The sequence below is a fragment of the Danaus plexippus genome, chromosome 15 (assembly GCF_018135715.1).
Source record: "Danaus plexippus chromosome 15, MEX_DaPlex, whole genome shotgun sequence".
Taxonomy (NCBI): domain Eukaryota; kingdom Metazoa; phylum Arthropoda; class Insecta; order Lepidoptera; family Nymphalidae; genus Danaus; species Danaus plexippus.
Window position 1 is genome coordinate 445,992 of NC_083547.1, and position 20,512 is coordinate 466,503.

Here is a 20,512-nt window from a genome sequence, read left to right on the forward strand (position 1 = left end):
TTGGATATTATGCTCTCCCAAACTTGTAATGAACCAATGATAGTTAATATCTCTTATTTTGATCATTCGGAGTTTTATACCGTGTTATCCAAAGGTAAGTGGTTCTTAGCATTATTTGCCTTTGAATGGATCCCATTCTTTAATAATGTAATATAAGTTCTTTAATCAGTTACAATTATTTAACTAATTAAATTTTAGAGCTCTTTAATAAAAAAATCAACAGGAGTATTTATATCAGTATTCAGATTTCATTAATACAATTTTTTCGTAGCACTATGTGCGTTTTTTGTTTTACAATTTTTATACATGGCATCATTATTAAGCTTCCATTTTATAGTCTGTGTGTTTGCATTGTGCGCTGCATCCTTGAAATAGCGTAGGAAGTTGTAATCGACCGCAACGGCGGCCGTTGACGGTAAAATAAGTAGCCGGCTCGGCTCACGGGTGACTGAAAAGAGAAGTAACGCCTTAACGGAAAAACCATCGGACGGTTAATTGAGAATGTTTAAGACCATTTTTATTTATTAAAGTATACAAGATCATTTTAAAGCAGGTATGTCGTAGTATCTTTTGTTGTTTAATATAAAAATATATTTTTTATAAAATCGAGTTCAAACAAAAGAATTAGTGTTTTTATGAAGGAAAGTAATGTTTTCGTATAATATTTATTTCAGTTGGTTTGATATAAATCTTCTTCATTTATTGTTTTCAATGTTAAAAAAACGACACTCCCTAAGAAGCGACCATGAGTACGGCCGATATAAATAAAGTGGACAGTGAGGACAGTAAGACTTTAGATAAACAGCAGATTGAAGCAGAAGAAAAAGAGATAATGTTAAAAGAAAGCGAAGCCACCGAAGCCGATGTCGAGCTTAGAAATGACGGTGGGCCGGTAAAAGCTGCCCTCTGCGGCGACATCACCGAGCAGGGGCGTGAAGTTAAACCAAAGTTTATACCTATCGGCGCTATCAAAATGCCAGGATTCTTCACAAGGAACTCTGACAGAGAAAAGTCTAAGGCTCGTATAATATGTTATTGTACTCAATCCAATCGTCCTATATTTCAGTTGGCATCGTTCGTTACGCTAGAAACAAGTAGTCGCTCTGAATTTAAATAACTTAATAACTTGTTCTATTAACTTTTTAATTAGCTGCGTGTTTAATGTTAACTTTTTTTTTTAACTAGGACGAGGAAGCAATTGAAAAGGATATTGACAATGAAAAGGCTCATGATAAAAGTGACGACGAAACAAAATCCAAACAGAGGTTCCAATTTCTCGGGACCTGCCCATTTTCCCAGTATCTCCATCAGACTGCCAATGAAAACGGTAATATATTAATTACTATCTCACAACTCAGATTTTTTATAACATTTCAATTATGTACAATACAGTGTTTTGACCCTGGCTTCGCATGTTTGAGCTTTGTGCATATTACAGATTTGTAAATAAAAATATGTAAATTTCGCCAGAGCTATGTCAATACAACATTTGTGTCATAATTTTGCCAGTTCACATCCAGTGAGCCGATGTAAATATTTATATTTATAATATCTGTACTTTAAATATTATTTCTTTTCATTTACTGAACCTATTCTGATATATATGCCTACTTATGATAGAATTTATAACAGGAAATATCTTTTTCTGTATATAATGCATATTTTGTACAACTATATAAGGTGGAAATGGATTTATATAACACTAAACACCATACCCCCTATAAAGATATTATTCATAAAAATTATTTACGAATAATTATATTTATTAATGTAAATGAAGACACGAAATGCTTTTTTAGTTTTATATCATAGTGTTATGCATGCATGCTGGTTGCACTAACTTCATGTTGTGATCCGCATCAAACAGTATCCGTGGAAGAGCATGAAGATTTTTTATGCCTGGCCGTCATTGATTGGACAAATAAGGAAGCATTCCGGTTCTTTGTTTGTCCAATCAAAGACATTCCACAAAATACTCACTTCTCATGCCATAGCTATATCTGGGAAGATATTCAATGGCATGTTATTCTCAAAAAGAAGAGCAGAAACATTATTAGAATAGAAACTAGAAAATTCTTATTTTATAAGTTTCAGTTATTGAATCAATATTATTCATCTACACTTGATTTTCTTTTGTTCTTTATCAGATGGAGACAATGCTGGGAATAAAAAAAGTTTCGGGGTGTTCAATGTGTACCCAAAGATATTCAAAAAGCAATCGGCAAGCAATGAGGCTGCCCTCGCCTCCATGGAGACTCTCGAGGATAAACTTGACACGCCCAACGATGGAATGGAAAATATTAAATTGGATATTGTGGTGTGCAATCATCTTTACTGTTCAGTTCGTCTATGTCTGTGTAGATTAATGTTCGGAGTAATTTTTTGGTCACAGGATGATCAGGAAGGCAAAGTGGCCACAAGGCTCCCGCTGAAAGAAAGGATCAGACAGAAGAGGTTTATAGCTGGTATGCATCAGAGCCGAGTTCTGGCGTCTTGTGCTCTGGAAGTGTTCTATATGCAGATATATCATTCCAGATGACATCCTCGTGTGTGGTGTGGTCTTGCTGGTGTTGTTGGCCATCATCACGGGCATCGTGATAGGAACTCGAGTTGGACCTCCGAACGAGAGACCGCTGCGCCTGGGACGCTTCATCACGACACAGACTTCGTGCGGCCTCGTTGAAGGGTAATCGTCTCTTATTGGCTGTAATAAATCTGCATTGCTTATGTTGTTGCAGAATAATATTTTTTTTGAAAAAATCTACTTTATTCAATGCCCTTAAAGTCTTTCGCCACTTCTTTACCACCCAAATGATGACATTTTTCTGTAGTTTGTACATAAACATGCAATGTTTATGAAAACCTAACTTAATATTGGTTCACTTTTCAGAATTTTGGAGAAGGCGGTGTACCAATTTTACAGTATTCCCTACGCCGTTCCGCCGGTCGGTGAGAGAAGGTTCACATATGCACAACCACTAAACGATTTATCCATGTGTTGGAACGGTACCCTGGACGTGCATAAGAAGGGCCCACCGTGTATTCAGCTCCTGGAGAATGGTACCGTCATCGGCGAAGAAGACTGCTTAACGCTGGACATCGTCACTCCGCACGTGAGATACGATTCCCCGCTGCCGGTGGTCGTGTTGATCGGCGCGAACACCTTGGCCGGCGGCGTGGGCCCCGCCCAACCCTCGACCACCTACGCGTGGACGAACGAAGTCGTCTTCGTCAGACCGAATTTCAGACTGGGAGCGTTCGGCTTCCTCGCCTTGGATATCCTGTCGCAATCGAAGTATCCGCCTTCGTCCGGCAACTACGGTCTCAGTGACCTGGTGGTGGCTTTGCAATGGATCCAGTACAACATCAAAAATTTCGGAGGCGATCCCCAGTCCGTGACGCTGCTGGGGCATCGCGCGGGCGCCACTCTGACCGCCGCCCTCACAACCGTCCGCAGCGCTCATACGCTCTACTCCCGCGTGTGGCTCTCCTCGCCCTCCGTCATCTTCCCCGGGGAGCCGTTGGAGCGCGCACAGAAGAACAACGAGCAGTTCAAACACATCCTCAAATGTAACGACGTAGAGTGCCTGCGGAACGCTAAGCCGATGGAGATCATCTCCGCCACGCCGGACACCTGGCTGGGCAGCGACGCGCACACGCTGCCGCGGACCGGGGAGACGAAGAGGTCCTGGCTCGTGCTGGACGGGGAATACCTCAGAACGCACGCGTACGAGAGCTGGGACTCGCAGAAGGAGGCCAAGAACATCGGGAAGGAGAAGTTCTTCAAGCCGATGGTGTTTGGCACCACGCAGCACTCGGCGCACTCGGAGTTGCTCAGGAACAAGCACGTGGAGTGGACCGCCGAGCTCGTGGAGCGAGAGGTCGAAGCCAGCGCGCTCGGGACAGGAACCTCACCGGCGCACTGCTCGACATATACGGGAGGAACTACCTCGGCCTCGCGGAATTGACCTCGGCCGTGCGCACCCTGTGTCCGCTGGTCTCCCTGGCGCGGCTGCGGCTCGGCGCTCCGCTGTACGTGGTGACGGCGGCCGGCGTGGCCCGAGGTTCGGGTCCGGCCGGGGCGAACTCGGACGCGGAAGCCATGCTGGGGAGTCTCAAGTCGACCGCACCGGAGACGAGGCGCTACATAGCGGCCATGCAGCAACTGTTCTACTACTTCGTGTGGCACGGCAAGACGGCGGCGGGGATGGGCGGGCTGGTGGAGATAGGCCAGGACTCTCGGCCGCTGGCGGGGCTGCCGGCCTGCGACCGCCTCATACAGGAGGACATCGTGCCGCGGTTCGCGCACGTCGACTGATGGAGCCGCCTCGCGCGTCCTTCTCCCGCAGCCCCCCCGATGTCGTCTCCTGCGCGCGCGTCCTGTAATACTCGCGTCGAGCGCGCTCGTCGTCTCTTAACATTAATTTCGTAATCTCAAGACTGATCCCAGACCGCCGTATCTCGCCGATCTCCCGCCGCGCCCGTCGGTGGTCGCCGGAGGAGGAGTCTCATCAGCTTTATTAGTTTTATATTTAGGTATACTATACACTCGACGTAACGAGTCGAGAGAGTGATTGTTAGGCTTAAGGTGACGGAAGGCGACGCCCGGCTCCCTGGGTCGGAGCGGTCGTCAGTGATGATCCAAAGAACCGCTAGCGGATATCGTCTTTACCATAGTTTACTCGAGGCGCCCCGTCTGACCCGCGCACGCCCCGCGCCGGGCGCCTCCCCTTAGGATCTCAGTATTTATATCTCTGTACTCCCTCTGTATGAACTTAGTTTTACTGCATGTGTGTGTCGTTCACCATTCATAGACTAGTATCGTAGTGGTCGACCTAGCTTTTGTTATTTTCGTATTTTAAATAAACTTATGAGGCTGAAATCTGTTTTATTCGTCGTCGAGACGATTCCTGTCCTCGCTTGTCCCAGTGTCGCTTGTTTTTAACTTGACCTCACTATTTAATGTGACCCAAACATTAACTAGCACATGTCAAGTTTTCTGAAACAGTCACTTCACTGAGTAGTGTTTTATAAACGGTTCGAGAGGGCGACATACAGCCTTAACTTTGTCAGCCAGCTGAGGTTGAGCAACAACCAGCAGAACTAAATGAATGCCATCCTAAGTAACGAACGATTCTCCGCCTCTCCGCCTCCTTTTCGCGTGAAGCATCCCTTGGTATAATACTTTATTAACCCCTGATTTCTTTTATAACATTAAATCGCCTCACTCCTTATCGAGCCGCCCGCCGCTTGTCCACACCGGAAGTGCTCGTCGACATGTAGGTTATATGTTGTTGTTTTACTTTATTAATAACGTCACTAATACATTGCAAAGTTTTTTAACGGATCTCGGAAATCAAGGGAAGTCTGATTTCCCATATATTTCATTCGTAGTAAAAGATGAGGGACACACGAGTCGCAAAGCGAAGTAAATAAAAACCCAGTAAAGCTTTGGTTAGTTATATTTAAAATGTAAGCGACCAAATAAAGTGTACAATAAATTAAAATACAACATGGTAATGACTAAGGCGATCCCAACGACAGAATAAATTAAAACCTTCAAATAAAAACTTACAATCCAAACATCAACATAATCTATTAGTCTGACGACGCGGGGGAGAGTCAGTGGTTCCTCTCTCTCAGAGGAGACACCGCAGCCTGGAGGTTCTCCTTGCCCAGCTTGAGAGTCTTCCTCATGACGGACGGGGAGCGGGGCTGGCCGGGAGCGGCCGACTCCTTCTTCATCTTGTCTATGATGGAGCTCTGCTTGGCCAGGGACAGCGTCAGCTCCTCGTTCTCCTGGCGCAGGAGAGACAGCTCCACCACCAGGGACTGTTGGTCTTGGATCTGAAGACATTCAATAAAGTGATGGAATGAGATAATTTTGTTTAAATTTAGTTAACAAATGGTTTTCAACTTAGGGGTTGTGTGTTGGCACATCCAATTTATTTATTTAATAATAAAATAATTCCGGAGCCCTGGGGGTTTCAGATGAATTCTTAACTAAATTGCTTAGGAAGTGTAACTCTTAGAAGTTGTAAATTGTGAAGTCTAAATTGTACAGTGTGTCGGTGGTATGAGCTGTATGTACCTGTCTCTGTAGCCGCGCGTTCTCGTCCTCCAGCCTCTCTATCTCGTGGGCGGCCCGCGCCAGGAGTCCCCGGGACCTCTCCGCCGCGGCCGCGGCCTGGCCTGCCTGCTCCGTGGCCAACTCGCACAACACGCGCTTGTTTTCCACCTAGCACCGTGAACATTAACAATAGATTAATAACTTGTGAGGTTATGAATGAAGCTACTTTACTGACATCCTCAGCTTCTGTAGTGATTGTAGTTTATTTGACTCTATTTGTACCTCGTCTTTGAGCTGTTGGATCTGCGAGTTGGATTCCTTCTTCAGCAGCTCCACGTCCTCGATGAGCTCGCTCTTAATGGAACCCAGTTCACGGTAGGCCTCCTTCTCCACATTCTGCAGGCTCTCGATGAGGGAGACGTTGTGTTCCATGATCCTGTTGTGTTCTTTGGCCAGAGCTGCTTTCGACTTGAGTATGTTGACGAGAGCCTCTTTGTACTCGTTACACTCCAGCACGGTGTTGTTGAGAGTGTTCTTGAAAGTTTCCACTTCCGATTCGAGCAGTTCTTTGGAGTTCGTCAAGGATTGGACCTGATTCTCTAGATGCTCCAGCTCCTTGTCCGACTCCCTGAGCCGCATCGTCAAGACCTGTACTATATCCCTTGTGACCGACAGAGACATTTCAAATTTATTTTTATCTTTGACGGCTTTGTCTGCTTCCACGGTCAGTCTCTTTATCTCATTTTCATGGTGGGTTTGTTTCTTCTTCTTCTCTTCTTTCAGATCTTCTAGTTCCTGTTGTAAGTTTTTCTTCTCAGCATCACCGGCATCCTTTTCGTTTTGGATGCTGAGAATATCTCTCTGTAAAGATTTATTTTTTTCCTCGCCTACAGTGATGGCGTACCTCAACTCTTTGATTTCGTTTTCTAGCCGTTTCATTTCCGCCTGCTGATGCGCGAGATGTTCCTGGAGATGTCTGGTCCGTTCCTCGTACTGGATCTCGCACAGCCTCAGTTTCTCGCGAGTCGCTTCATCGACCTGTTCTAACTTAGCTTTCATCTCTTGCTCCTTTTTAATGATGTCGCTTTCCAATTCATGTATTCGTTCGTCTTTGGTGGCGATTTGGTATTTAATAGCTTCAATAACATCACTGTACTTCTGTTTCAGGTTCTCTTGCTCAACTTTCGATTTATTGATGATGGACTGTTTTTCTTCTTCCAGTTTTGTTTTGAGTGTCTCTAACTCGACCTTGTACTCGCGTCTGATGCTTTCGTTGGCTTCGAGGGCCAGAGCGTGATGACCTTTGACCATTTCGAGTCTGTGTCGGGTCTCATCCAGACATGATTCCACATCTGTAAGCTTCTTCTGTAAATCTGTACACAAGCTGTCTCTAATAGTGATGATTTCTTCGAGTGAGGATAGTTCAACTTGCTTGCTACTAACTTCTTGTTCCAGTTTCTCACACTCCTTCTCTAGAACACTGATCTGATGCTTTAGATTATTAATAGTTACAGTCGAGCCATCCTTCTCACGGTCATTTTCAGTGTCAGCTTTATCTTTCAGATCAATTTTACTGAAATTATTATGTAACTTCTCAATTTCGCTGCCGTTCACTGTTTTCAACATTTTTTGTAACTTGGCTATCTCAGACTTCAGTTCCTCGATTTGTTTATTGTGTTCCTTGATGGTATAATCTTTATTTCTAAAAAGACATTACAAATTATTTAAGACAATATTTTAGATTTAAAATTATATTTCCTTTAGAATGTGACTGTTATGTACTAGTTACACTCGCTCGGTATCGTTAAATAATAATATAGTTTCCCTAATGCTACAATTACATTATTACCTAATTTCAACTTCATGAGACTTGAGGAGATCATCTCTGATGTTCATATCTTTTTTTAGATTACATTTTGGAAGTGATAGGGGCTTCTTCAGGCTGCTGGTAGCTTTAGTAGGAGGTACAGTTTTAACAGGTCTTGGCTGAAACACAAGGCAAAAGTATATACATAATTAAAAACGAGGACACACTTCGGACACTTTTTTAAATATATTATTAATAACAATAATAATCCAAAGTTAGATATTAAATATAAAACAAACACGCTTATAAGAATAAACTGCGTTATATAAAAAATTTAGAATCAATCAACAGAAAGGTAATACTTCTCGTTATTATTCATCCACTTACCGTTTTAAATGATTTTGAACTATGTACTGAGCCGCATTGCGACTGTGTCTCCAAATTTTCATTGGAACTCGTCGGAATTTTTATTTTTGGTAAAACTTTGGTACAATTTTTCTCCGGTTCTTTTTTGTTTTGAATTTTGGATTGGCTTTTAACTGGGGCCGCTACTATTAAAAAAAATGGTTATGAAAAAATTAAATCATATTATCATACAAAACATCTGTTATATTGCAAATGTATTTAAGGAGAATAATATAAATCTATAACTTACCATCAAATCTCTTTGCTTTCGAAAACATTGTAAGATATTTTAAATAAACTCCAAAAGGAATATTCTATAAAACAATCGTTTAGATTTAAACGTTAAACTTTGTAAGTTAAACTTTTATAATGCGCTATAGCTCTCAAGTTCACTGTTCACTGGCGCAATTGCGCGCGAAATACAGTTCCTTTTCTAGAGCATTTCAATATCAATAGCTTTGTTTTGTTTCCTATTGTGAAGCACGACGACCGTTACGTTACGTTCCTTTTTACGCAATCGATAATATATACAGCTGTCTTCATTTCTTGTATAAGTAAAATACAAGTCAATATTATTCGTTCAAATTTCTCGTAGCAATATTTTGTGAATGTTTTTTTTAATCTAAGGAAATTAAATAATAGGATGATAGAAAAATATAGCTCATAATAATTTCTATTAACTCAAGTTTATGCAATGTAATAAAAAAATAAAATCAATAACTTAATGTTAATATTTTCAGATTTGTAATTAAAAAAAATCCCGCTATAAACGTATACGACTATGCCTATATCCTTCAAGTACGCTGTAAAAATAAATTAACTTAATATGACTTTGTGTGAAAGTTTGTGATCAACAGTTACCTATCTGAACTTCCATCAGAAATAAACTGACCCCCTTAAAAGGGAGTTTCCAAAGTCTCTTTCTATTGATAATTCTTTATCGTGGAGGCTTACTTCTGTCATCTCTTTCCAACTCGAGTCGTCTGAAGCCACCTGAAACCAGTTCCCGACAAGGTTTCACAACGCCTACATTTCAATCTCGAATGATATAAAATCGTCCTAATAATAGTCAAGTTTCAATAATATTTGAGTAAAATGTCAGCTCACTTTAAAGCGGTCTTACTTTGCTAAATGATTTACTAGTTGCTTGAACTTTTTTAAAAGTTTATTGAATTTAACGGGGGCTGCAGTCGGAAGTAAATGAACAAACGAAATAAGATGGACTCGGGTTTTACACATATAGGAAAATATGGAGAAAAACAGTCTCTGCATTCTCTACTACACTCCTGCTACTTTACTTCAATATCAAGGATATTGCACAAGAGATTCTACTTTCTAATTAATTTGTAAGAATCTAGGTCACCTCGTTACAACATATAACAAGTGCAGGTTGAAGAATAATCCCATATATGGACAAACTCTATGTTTGGAGCCAAGATTAATAAAGTGAAAAATATTAATATTGTCATAATTATTCTAACAATGTAAAAAGCACACATTTGGATAAAAGACACAGATTATATTTTAAATTATGAAAGAAAACAATGTACTTTAGTGAAATGTAATTTTTATTTAAAAATATTTACAAACTAATTTACATGGAGGGGGGCGGCGGGGGAACCGGCAGCAGTGGGGGTGGAGGTGGCACCCCCATCATTGGAGCCCCGGGAGGTGGTGGTAAACGGATGCCATGGTTTTCCCACATCTTAGCTGGGGGTGGTGGCATTCTCAGAGGTTCCATCTTGAATGCAAATTGTAAGAAGAATTGCTTTGTATCTTTGTTCCAATGCGTCCAGAACTTTGCATCATGCTTCTCCACCTCTCGACTTGGCACTTTGAAAGCTATTGTCTCATATGGTTCTGCTGCAAAGAGCAAGTACTGCCACCTTCGGTCTGGAGGCTCAATTTTCTGCTCATAGGCTGACATGAAGCGATGTCTTGGTTGGACACCTTCTGCTATTTCTAAAATCAATCATTTTCAAGGTTCATGATAGAATGAATGTCAAAGTGTTAAGAAGGAATTGAGATAAACCAGATAGATTACTGTAACAAACTAACTACAAAGATTTTTTTACCTGGATAATCAACTTGAAAGAGTAGACTTTGCTGTCCGTTCTCTTGATCCTTTTGTTTAGTAACTCTATAACCAGGACGACCAATCTTAACAAACTTCTTCGGCTCAATCCTCGGCTTCTCTGGTGCTAATTGCTGTGGAGCTTCTTTTGCCTCTTTGGCTGCTCTTCGAGCTAAGTTAGCTTGATGTTTCTTGCCTTGAGTGTGGGCTAAATAGCTGCCCTCATTATTGTGGAGTGTCAAACATAACTTGCACTCATAAGAACCTATAGAAAGAGAATTGGTTATTAATTAAAATACTGAACGAAAATATTAACTAAACCTTGTATGGTAGAGTGTAGACAAACCTAAATGATTTTTCATAAAATAAGGATCCTTATTTAAGTCAATTGTTTCTAAAGCGAGCTGTCGCAAACGCTCCCGCCGATCTCGGTTGCTTTCGGACCATGACGCCACTCCACCACCGCCAGTTTTACCACCAGGGCGGTTTTGAAAATCCATTTCGAATCTTTATCTATTTATGTTGGTCACATTTACTAGAAAGAATTGAATAAAAGGTTGAAATATTGTTCGTGAGGTCTAATTACTAAATCTTCAAACAACTTCACAATTCTTGCGAATATATGAAATGTCAAACTGACAAATAGTAATCTGTCTTTTTTTTTAAATTAAAGTGAACTGTGAAGTAAATAATTATGAAATTCAGGACCATAATTTGTGAATAATTCTCTTAATACTGAAAAATATTGAAAGAGCAACTTAATCAATTTATAAATTAGATTAAAGAAAACAAAAATTATTTTGTTTATTCAGAAGGTAAGTCAATCGTCAAAACTACATTGACATTGACAGCAAAGTTTTGGTAATCTGTTCTATGTCTCACGGCTGTCTTTTCTTTGTCAAAATACGGCGAAGGTAGTGTTTTTCTCTAAAATCTTAATAAATCTTAGTAATCTTGTAATATTTGTTAAAATGATTACAAGAGTTTTATTTGTGGTGTCGATTGAAGTTTTCTTAATAATGTATTTTAGTAATAATTGTGAAAATTTCTGTAACATAGCCAATAAAATTTATGAAACTTTTAGGTAGCGTATCAAGATGTTGATGCCCAAACAGAACCGTGTCGCTATCTATGAATACCTCTTCAAAGAGGGTGTCATGGTAGCCAAAAAAGACTACCATGCACCCAAACACATTGATCTGGAGAAAATCCCCAACCTCCAAGTTATCAAGGCAATGCAGTCCCTTAAATCTAGAGGTTATGTTAAGGAACAATTTGCATGGAGGCATTTTTACTGGTGAGTACAATCATATTTATTTGACGTTGAATAGAAAACGATTACATTTCGTACACTTCGAATCTTGTTACATGAACTGGGAAGTCTAAATTAATGATTCAAATTCATAAATACATTTTTATTGACATTATCTTACTCGTCTGCTATTTTCCTTCATATTAAGTGTTATTAAAATATATTAGCAAATATTTTATTAAGGGTTTGTGTTTGTTAAATAAACAACTGTGTTGATATGTTATTATGATATATTTAAAAAGTATGATTATGATATTGCAGGTACCTTACAAATGAGGGCATCGAGTATTTGAGGATTTTCCTGCATCTGCCCCCTGAAATTGTCCCAGCCACTCTGAAGCGTTCAGTGCGTACGGAGACAGTTCGTCGGGGTGCTGTGGGTCGGCCAGATGCCCCCGCACGCTCCGCCGAAGACAGATCTGCCTACCGCAGAGCACCCCCAGCTGGTGGACATGATAAGAAGGCTGATGTCGGACCGGGCTCATCAGATGTTGAATTTGTAAGTATAAGATTTATTATGTCTTTAAAGTTTTCATATAATTTTTGACTAGTATACTTTTAGTAGTCTCTATACATGAAATTATCTGTGTTCTGAGAATGTGTAAATTAATTCTTTAATTTCTTTTACAGAGAGGAGGATTTGGACGTGGAAGACCCGCCCCTAATTAAGCTAAATAAAATTACAATTATGTAATATTTTGTTTTATTTTACTAGACTATAGACTAGGCATGAGTAATCTTCATTACAATTTATAACAGGAAGTGATTTTAAAGTTAGACAAGAAAACACTACAATGAAACATGATAATTTATTAACCAAACTATGTCAGATTAAGTTCATCACGGTGGCAGGTAATCTCCCTTATGCAATTAATAATTAACAACTTTTGGGTTTGGTGGTCTTGGGAACTCTCCAATTTGATCGATGTAGTACTGGTGGGCGCGGTAGGGTCTGAGCTCCCACGGAACTTGGTCTTCCATGTGTGTGAGAGTCACATTCAAGTCCTCGAGAGTTGGAACACCTTTCACAACATTATCTGTGGTCGCTTCCTGTAATTATATAAATCAAAATTATTATGAATGACTGTTTATATAGACTTAATACAGTTGTCTCTGATCTTGGTCCTTTGTAAACTTACCTTCTCCAGACCCTCCCAATGAAGAGACCCGAAGGGATAAGCGGGAGACATGTTAGCCATAGCCACTTTGATAGAGAGGACAGGGTCATACTTCATATCAAACGTTTTGAAGCCCCACTTCTCATCTTTACGCATCAACCGGAAGAACCACCAGACTAGATCATGCAGTAAATATCTTTTGGGCCTGAAAAACACGAGAAACATTAAATATTGTGTATGTAATGATGCGTGGAGACTAAGAGCACAAACAACGATTAAGTGTTTCGTAGATTCATACAGATCCGTTGCCAATTTTATAAGTTTAATCGGTAGTGAGCAGTGACGTCGAACATGACAGGGGTCGTACTCACCCCACCGCCTGGTAGACCTGGCAGCGCGTGTCGGGGTCCCGCGCCGCGTTCACGATGCCCTGCGCCACGTCCGACACGTACACGGGCTGTTTCACCGTGTCCATGCCGTGGCGGTACAGCGGCATGTAGCGGTTGTGACGACGCCAGATTGACGCTATCGACCTTGGACAGACAGACATTTATTGATGTACTTTTGTTTTTATACGCTTAAAACAATGCAAGATTCATTCAATGAACAACTCATAGACACGAGCAGACATAGAATTCGGGACTCGCTTGTCGTGATGTTACAAACATTAAGCCATGACGTAGCAGGAACACTGTCTAAAATTACCGCTAACGCACGTGATAGTGTTTCCCTACTTTTAAATTTGTTTTACAATTTAAAACAGGTTGATAATTTTTGACATTTGAGATCATCAATAGTGTTTGAAGCGTGCGCCAATTCCAGAAGTTTTACAATTCAAATAAAACAAATTTTCTAATAATCTTTGAAATACATTGGAAATAAATTAATGGAATTTAAATAATATAACGTAGAAGTAACTTTCACCTAATAAATCTATCCTCTGAACCATAAATGTCGGAGGCTCGATGATGGTGGCTGTAGGGAACTCTTCTCTGACGGCCAGCTCACCGTGGTACTTGGATACCTTGAACATGGACGGTGACTTCATCACTAAAGGTTTGGGATTGGGTTCAGCATTCAAGTAAGAGAGGTGAATGAATCTCTCCACACCCATTTCTCTGCTGATTCTGAAATTATAAAAGAAACATATTAAGCAATCTACTTATTCTACTTATTTATTTATTTTAATCTACTTATTTATTTTAAATTAATTATACCTGGCGAGAAGGCGTGGTCCATCCACATGGACATCCTTGTATTTAAAGTTTTTGGTTTCATAGTCTCTTCCAACAAGATTGATGACAACGTTGGAGTATTTCACTGCTCTCCTGATGGACTCTTCATCTCTAAGGTCATAAGGTGTAAACAAAACCTGTCCCAAGTCACCGCACACTTTCAAACGAGCTGCATCATAGAAGTCTCCTCTATAAGGCAAAATCATCTGAAAAAGCAAGAACTTCTACATTTTATAGTTTTAGAGAGCAAGAGACTGGAAAAAATTACCAAGTCATAAATACTTCTGGTTAATTTTTAAAAGATTTCTGATGGAGTTATAACATATTGTTCTTATATATAAATGGACTTATAGTCGGACAGCCAGGCTTAATAATCTTATTAGTAATAAAAGGGTTCTACCAAAATCACAATAAATTTTTATAATGGTTCTACAAAGAGTAATAAGTAGTAGTGGACAAAAATTATAAACCCAGATAATATGCATCATATTTTCAGATATATTCATAGAATTAAATTAAAAATTCGTTTTCTTGACTTTGTTCATACCTGAGTTCCAATCTTGCCAAGTTTGTTGCACACATAGCGACCAACAAATCCTGTGCATCCAAAGACAGTAGCCACTACCCCATTGAAGCTGCTGCGGCCACCGGTACCACGTTTATAAGCAGCTAGATTTTGATCACTGCTGTATGCCCAGATTGTATATAAACAATGCTTATATGTCCCTTTTTAGCTGAAAGGAAAATTAAATTACGTACTGACTAATCATGTCGCACTAGTCTAGGAAAGTCTAATTTATTTCAAAACAGTCAGTTTTCGGAAACGAGACTGTAAGTCTCTGTAATAAGCGCTAAAACATCAACATCGCTTCAATTATGTAAGAGATTTGAGCTATTATATTTTTTATAAAAAGCTATGCTTTGTATAACTCACGAATGATTTTGGAGACCAAATTGCCTGTAAAAGCTAGTGAAGCCATTTTGCAGGCCTTTCGAAAAGGTTTTGCAGTTTATTGATATCACACTTTGAATGTCTTCCAAAACCTTTGATAAAATATTTTGTCACCTTCGTTGTCATCTGTCAATGTCAAAAGTACGTCGGTGAAGAGAAATTCCTTAATATTCATAGGTTTTGGCTACATCTTTCAAGTTAATTTATTTTCTAAGTTTTTCTAGATACATGCACACGTACTCGTAGAAAGTACCTAATAAAAATTTCAGGAGAAATATACAATAACGCACATTAATCGTGATCGATTTTTTTTATTATAGTTTCTCTTACTATTGTATTGTAAGAAGATTATAGTGTATTGTAAGAGACACCAGAAATGAAGTATATGGGTATACATTTGAAGTATTTTAGTCTTGCTCGTATCCAAATTTTAATACTACCACAAAATTTTACATATAAAATTTTATACATATCGGAAATCTGCAAAACAGTAGGACCGGTGTCGTAGCGCAGATATGAGGAAATGAAAATTATAATACGTTTTATATTTCCAATAGTTTATTCATATATAACATCGAAGAAGACGGGACATCTGAGCAGCGCAGCGCAGCAGCAGCACGAAGATCACAATCAAAGAATTGAACTGAACTGTTTATTACTTAAACAGAAATAATCATATCTTATATAACGCTGTTATGTTAGTTGCAAATATATCTTTTATCTCTCGTTTTCATCTTTCATAAAATCGAGATCGAGTAACAAAAATAAAATTATAAACATATAAGTTGTGAAATACTTAGGCCGACAAACAAACTTAGGTATCCATGGGTGAAGGTCGTCTTTTTCCATAGATGAAGTCTTATTACGTTACCTATTATATATATACTGTTTTTTTTTTAATTAACTTCATAATCTATAATTAATGTTTTTCTGCAGTTTGTAGTATCAACGATGGTAGTGTCCATTGGTTGTTTAGACTTTTACGCATTTAAACTTTTTGAAAGTAATTTTTGTTTTAATGAAACTATTTTGTAAAAGCTTCAATAAAGTAAAAAAAATACTATTTAGTCTAAAAATTTTAAAGATATATATGTGGGAAACAATTCATTATGGCTGATTAAGAGAAAAATGAATTAATAATTGACGCTAGGTACATGTAAACATTAGTGCAAAAAGCTTGACGTAAGACGTCTGTCATTTGTTGATATCGAGCGCAGAGCGGATGATTTTTGTTAAGGTGTTGGTGTTATTTATTAAGTAGAACTTAAAACATGATAATATGTAATATTGTATACAAGAGTTCCAATATTTGAAACTATGAATTGACTTAGAATTTAGAAATATCATAAAGAACGGCAAAACTAGATAACACAATGAACGACGAAGATATTCAAATATTAAATGGAAACAATTACTCACAAGTGAGCCAAATATTGGACGATTTCTTGAAAACTGTAAGTAGATCACATATATTTTATAGTTGCATTGTAGCTATTATATATTTCCTCTTTATTTTTGATAAAAATATATAAAGTACGAGGAAATAGGAAGAGGATATAATAAAATGTCGGGTTTTCAGAACGATGATGTTTTCACATTTCCATATCTCTCCGAGAACAACAGGAGAGTTTCTTTGTGGGCTGCATTATTTCAACATTTACAAAATAAGTCTTCGGAGCCAATACACACTCTGTGTTTAGCTACTATAAGGCTCTTAAGGTAAGTTACTGAAGTTGGTTTTTCGATTCTTAAATTATTTGTTTCCCCTATATTTTATTTTATAATTTTATGGCATTTTTCTCTTTCAGTCGGGATAAAAATGAACTAGAGAGTCTTATTTGTGAAAAATGGGTACTAACATTAATTGAAAGAGCTGGTTTGTTTAACTTCGTCGACCCAGAGGACACTATGGATATCAACATGCCAGCCAAGGAAGTTGTGATGGAGGCACTCAAATGTCTATGTAACATAGCATTTAACAGTGAAGTGGCCCGAGCTCTTTGTGCACATTCTAGTATTGCTCAGGGCCTTGTGGCTAGACTGCGATCTTACAAAGAGATACCGTTCAAAGACGACATCATGCTGTTTGATATGAAGCTGCTTTTCATCTTGACGGCTCTGAGGCCAGATATTAAGACGAAGATAAAGGATGAGCTGCACGGGATGGATTATTTGGTGAGCTGTATGAACGAACTGGTGTTGGCATCTCACGAACCACAGCAGGATGTGGCCGGATGTACGGACATTGAAATGAGTCATAACTGTTTACTGCAGGTGAGAAATACTTCATTTCTCAAATATATTAAAACTTATCAATACAGTGTAAAGGGGAAGTTGTTCAATCGTTGCGATATTTTTTTTAGGATCACCAGCAAGCCATTGCGTGCGAAATACTGAAGACTCAATTCAACCTCACCTTGCACACGGGATCCAGCGACCCTGTCAGCGAGGAGGAGGAAGTCATCTACTTGAAATTAATGCCCTCACTGACGGCACTCCTGTATGCGCGCACGACCTCACAGGAGAAACTTATGGAGTTGCATAGCAATATTGCCAATTTACTTACAAGGTACTATGTTCATATGACGCTGACATTTTTAACTAACAGCTTCTTAATCCTCCTGATACTGTAAATGTGAAGCGATCAATCCCAGTCAGTTGAAACTAAGGTTTTTATAGTTATTGAAGCAAATATTATTGACTTTCTTAGAACATTTGTATACATACATATATATATTTCAGTGTGCCGCCAGTGTTCTACCAGTTTTTGACTCCTGAGCTGAATGAAGGTGAATCAGCCCAGTACGTGTATGATGGTCATAACATGGATGCTCTGCAGTCCCTGCTGCAGCTTCTGCTGTACAGACTCTCCATCACTGAGGTGACTCAGAAGTTTATAACAATATTAAGTCTCTTTCATGTATGTGCTATTCTCTAGGATGGAATCTGATTTCAGACGACGAAAAATCAGTACGAGAACCTGTCCCCGATACTCACGGTGCTGAACAAGAGTGCGAGGAGTTGTCGAGTTCAAAGGAAGTTCTTGAGGCAGGAGGTGTTGCCGCCGCTGAGAGACGTGTCCCGCCCGCCCGAGCAGGGAGACACTCTGAGGAACCAGCTGTGCCGCCTCCTCACTACACCCATCACCTCCGTCAGAGACCTTGTCGCCGAGTTCCTCTTCATACTCTGCAAAGAAAAGGGTTCGTTCTATTTTGTTTAATCAAAATTGACATAATCATAAATGACCTTTTGATTGCTGTTGAGATAATTTTATAATGATAAGAAAGAAACTGCCGACGTCTCAATCGATCGTCTCGAGGAGTGAAAGTCAAATAAACAATTACAGTCGGCAGAATGGTGAAGTACACGGGATTCGGCAACGCCGCCGGCCACCTGGCACAGAAGGGGCTGATGGGTGAAGGGCGCGGGCCGGCGTACTCCTCCAGCAGCGACTCCGACACCGAGGAGTACCGGGAGGCCGAACCCCACATCGACCCCGTGGTGGGCTGCACCAGGCCGCCCCGGAACAACCCCTGGGAGGGAATGACTGACGAACAGGTGAGTGGGGATACACTAGCCACATACACCAGAATCGCGATAAGTAGCAGTCCGAGGATAAGGCGTAAAGTCAGAAGTTGAAATTCATTCATTATTCATCCTCGTTTGGATTCTCTCCGTCGGAATGTCAGTCGGCACGGTAGCTTGTGGACCACGGCCGCTTGAGATTTCTGAGTAGTGATAAGACTCAAGGTCACTTGGCATGTCACAGCATCACAAGCAACTAATTTCATAATATTTTGATATATCTTGTTTAAATTTCCAGAAGGAATACGAAGCCATGAAACTCGTCAACCTGTTCGACAAGATGCTGTCCCAGGGAGTGGTGAAGCCGGCCAGGGTGGGTCCGGACGGCCGGCCGCAGACCCTCGACCACGTCATGGAGCTCAGAGAACAGCCGCACCGATCCAACTCATAAACATGCACTAAGACCTGCAAACTCTGTACCTGGTAATCGATGACACGCCTGTTACATATAAAAACGGCAGATTATACAAATAAATCTGTTCGTAACACCTACACACACTGGACGAGCAGATAATTCATAGTATTTAGATTTAAATCTTCTAATTTGTTATGTAGTAAATAAGTCGTCAGTATAACAAAACAGTATTGGTAGAGAATACAAATTACAATACTAAAGCCGGCTCATGAAAACAGTTTTATTATGAGGTGAGGCGTTCATGGTCAGGCGGTAAATGGCTTTAATCTCCATGTACTCCAGGTGTGACGTCACACTGGGAACCTGGAGAGATTTGGAGAGAAAAAAGATAGGAGGGGTTTAGGACCTGCCCCATCAAACAACTGGCGACTGAGGCTGATACTGTTCAAACCAGCACACGGATGGCTGTAACCTGCGAAGAATCAAAAATAATGTTTAATCCATAAATCTCTTTGATATTTCTAATAAAAATATTGTAAAAAAAAAAATCTTCATTTTCCTAACAATGTGTTGGTATTGTCTCCGTTGTAACCGTTACTAATACACTATATTATATATTTACATTTATTTATAATACAACGAATCATATCTTATTGTTGTAGAGTAGTGATTTAATAGCTTGGTTCTTAACTTAGAGTCGGACACACAAACATACGTTTAGATTCAATACTTAGTGGCGACAGGCGAGGGCTTGTACCGTTGACTGTAGCACTAACTACTAGTGTACTGAGATGATTGCAAATTGAATTCCCTCTATGTGTAAGCATTTTAGCCTTTTACTAGTCATAGATGTTCCACTCTTTATAGAATTACGTTGAGTATTTAATGGCCAAAAAATATTTTGAGTGATACGTGGACCGTTCAGTGTTGTTACTGAACGGAACGCGTTTTGTAGTGATTCTTTTATTAATAAACTGTGAACTTGTTTTTTCTAGGTGTTTAAATCTTTCATTATATTTAAATAATAAAGATTACAGGAATATAAACGGTTTTTAATTTTTAATATTTATTCTGACTTATGATTAATTTAAATTTCTAAACTGATTATAATCTTGACATGACATATTGTTTAATAAAAAGAAAAGTGGTTATTCCACTTTTAAAAGAAGTTTAAATATCTCTACGTTTTAGTTTCTGAACCAAAATGCAAAATCGCCTATTATGTGTTAATATACAACACCCAACAAATATGATAGGTACCAATATTTTAAAGTTTTTATTTCAAACAGTCAATGTCTTTGTGGACATGCGCCTTAATTAGAATTTGCATAATATGAAGTTTGGATTGATTTCGATTATTTTTTTTAATAATGAAACCATAGCATTAAAAAAAAATTATAATAAAGGCTTTGTGGCCCACAATATTATATTATTATTTTCGAATGTCAAGGAAGTGAAAAGCAAATATATCATTTTAAGGCGGCTTAAAACAATGTGCTTGTCGCATTTAGCTGTTTCTATTTTATTATTTTAAAAATAATTTTATTTTTCTGACGAAATGTTACGTTTAAATGTCATGTGATGTTCGTTTTTTCTTAA

General features: G+C 39.2%; 6 protein-coding genes across 6 annotated transcripts; 3 read left to right on the forward strand and 3 right to left on the reverse strand.

The window, feature by feature from the left end:
* Positions 1–351: 351 nt before the first annotated feature.
* LOC116766238 (neurotactin) lies at positions 352–4,882 on the forward strand. The gene is given in 8 exon segments (XM_032656029.2): positions 352–553; positions 675–1,018; positions 1,186–1,327; positions 2,148–2,317; positions 2,393–2,465; positions 2,536–2,686; positions 2,891–3,900; positions 3,903–4,882. Coding segments are annotated over 7 exon segments (2,235 nt in total). The 5' UTR covers positions 352–553; positions 675–745; the 3' UTR covers positions 4,319–4,882.
* A 562-nt stretch (positions 4,883–5,444) lies between these two features.
* On the reverse strand, positions 5,445–8,747 carry LOC116766110 (golgin subfamily A member 4-like). Its single transcript, XM_061523013.1, has 6 exons — positions 8,533–8,747; positions 8,265–8,428; positions 7,920–8,056; positions 6,353–7,772; positions 6,092–6,238; positions 5,445–5,847 (listed from the first exon to the last, which is right to left on the reverse strand). Exons 1-6 carry the CDS (start codon positions 8,558–8,560, stop codon positions 5,623–5,625), a joined length of 2,121 nt encoding a protein of 706 aa, XP_061378997.1. The 5' UTR covers positions 8,561–8,747; the 3' UTR covers positions 5,445–5,622.
* A 1,085-nt stretch (positions 8,748–9,832) lies between these two features.
* LOC116766117 (splicing factor 3A subunit 2) lies at positions 9,833–10,990 on the reverse strand. Its single transcript, XM_032655790.2, has 3 exons — positions 10,703–10,990; positions 10,358–10,621; positions 9,833–10,244 (listed from the first exon to the last, which is right to left on the reverse strand). The coding sequence occupies exons 1-3, from the start codon at positions 10,854–10,856 to the stop codon at positions 9,877–9,879; spliced, it is 786 nt and encodes a 261-aa protein (XP_032511681.2). The 5' UTR covers positions 10,857–10,990; the 3' UTR covers positions 9,833–9,876.
* A 149-nt stretch (positions 10,991–11,139) lies between these two features.
* LOC116766118 (small ribosomal subunit protein eS10) lies at positions 11,140–12,362 on the forward strand. Its single transcript, XM_032655791.2, has 4 exons — positions 11,140–11,270; positions 11,441–11,653; positions 11,930–12,167; positions 12,299–12,362. The coding sequence occupies exons 2-4, from the start codon at positions 11,454–11,456 to the stop codon at positions 12,335–12,337; spliced, it is 477 nt and encodes a 158-aa protein (XP_032511682.1). The 5' UTR covers positions 11,140–11,270; positions 11,441–11,453; the 3' UTR covers positions 12,338–12,362.
* A 101-nt stretch (positions 12,363–12,463) lies between these two features.
* Positions 12,464–15,117, reverse strand: LOC116766113 (NADH dehydrogenase [ubiquinone] 1 alpha subcomplex subunit 9, mitochondrial). The gene is given in 8 exon segments (XM_032655785.2): positions 12,464–12,718; positions 12,808–12,991; positions 13,158–13,319; positions 13,711–13,744; positions 13,747–13,913; positions 14,004–14,227; positions 14,569–14,755; positions 14,956–15,117. Coding segments are annotated over 6 exon segments (951 nt in total). The 5' UTR covers positions 14,569–14,755; positions 14,956–15,117; the 3' UTR covers positions 12,464–12,538.
* Positions 15,118–16,151: 1,034 nt separating this feature from the next.
* LOC116766111 (synembryn-A) lies at positions 16,152–19,959 on the forward strand. Its single transcript, XM_032655782.2, has 9 exons — positions 16,152–16,427; positions 16,553–16,692; positions 16,782–17,247; positions 17,337–17,542; positions 17,716–17,854; positions 17,930–18,173; positions 18,320–18,531; positions 18,797–18,981; positions 19,256–19,959. Exons 1-8 carry the CDS (start codon positions 16,347–16,349, stop codon positions 18,947–18,949), a joined length of 1,641 nt encoding a protein of 546 aa, XP_032511673.2. The 5' UTR covers positions 16,152–16,346; the 3' UTR covers positions 18,950–18,981; positions 19,256–19,959.
* The last annotated feature ends 553 nt before the right edge of the window (positions 19,960–20,512 follow it).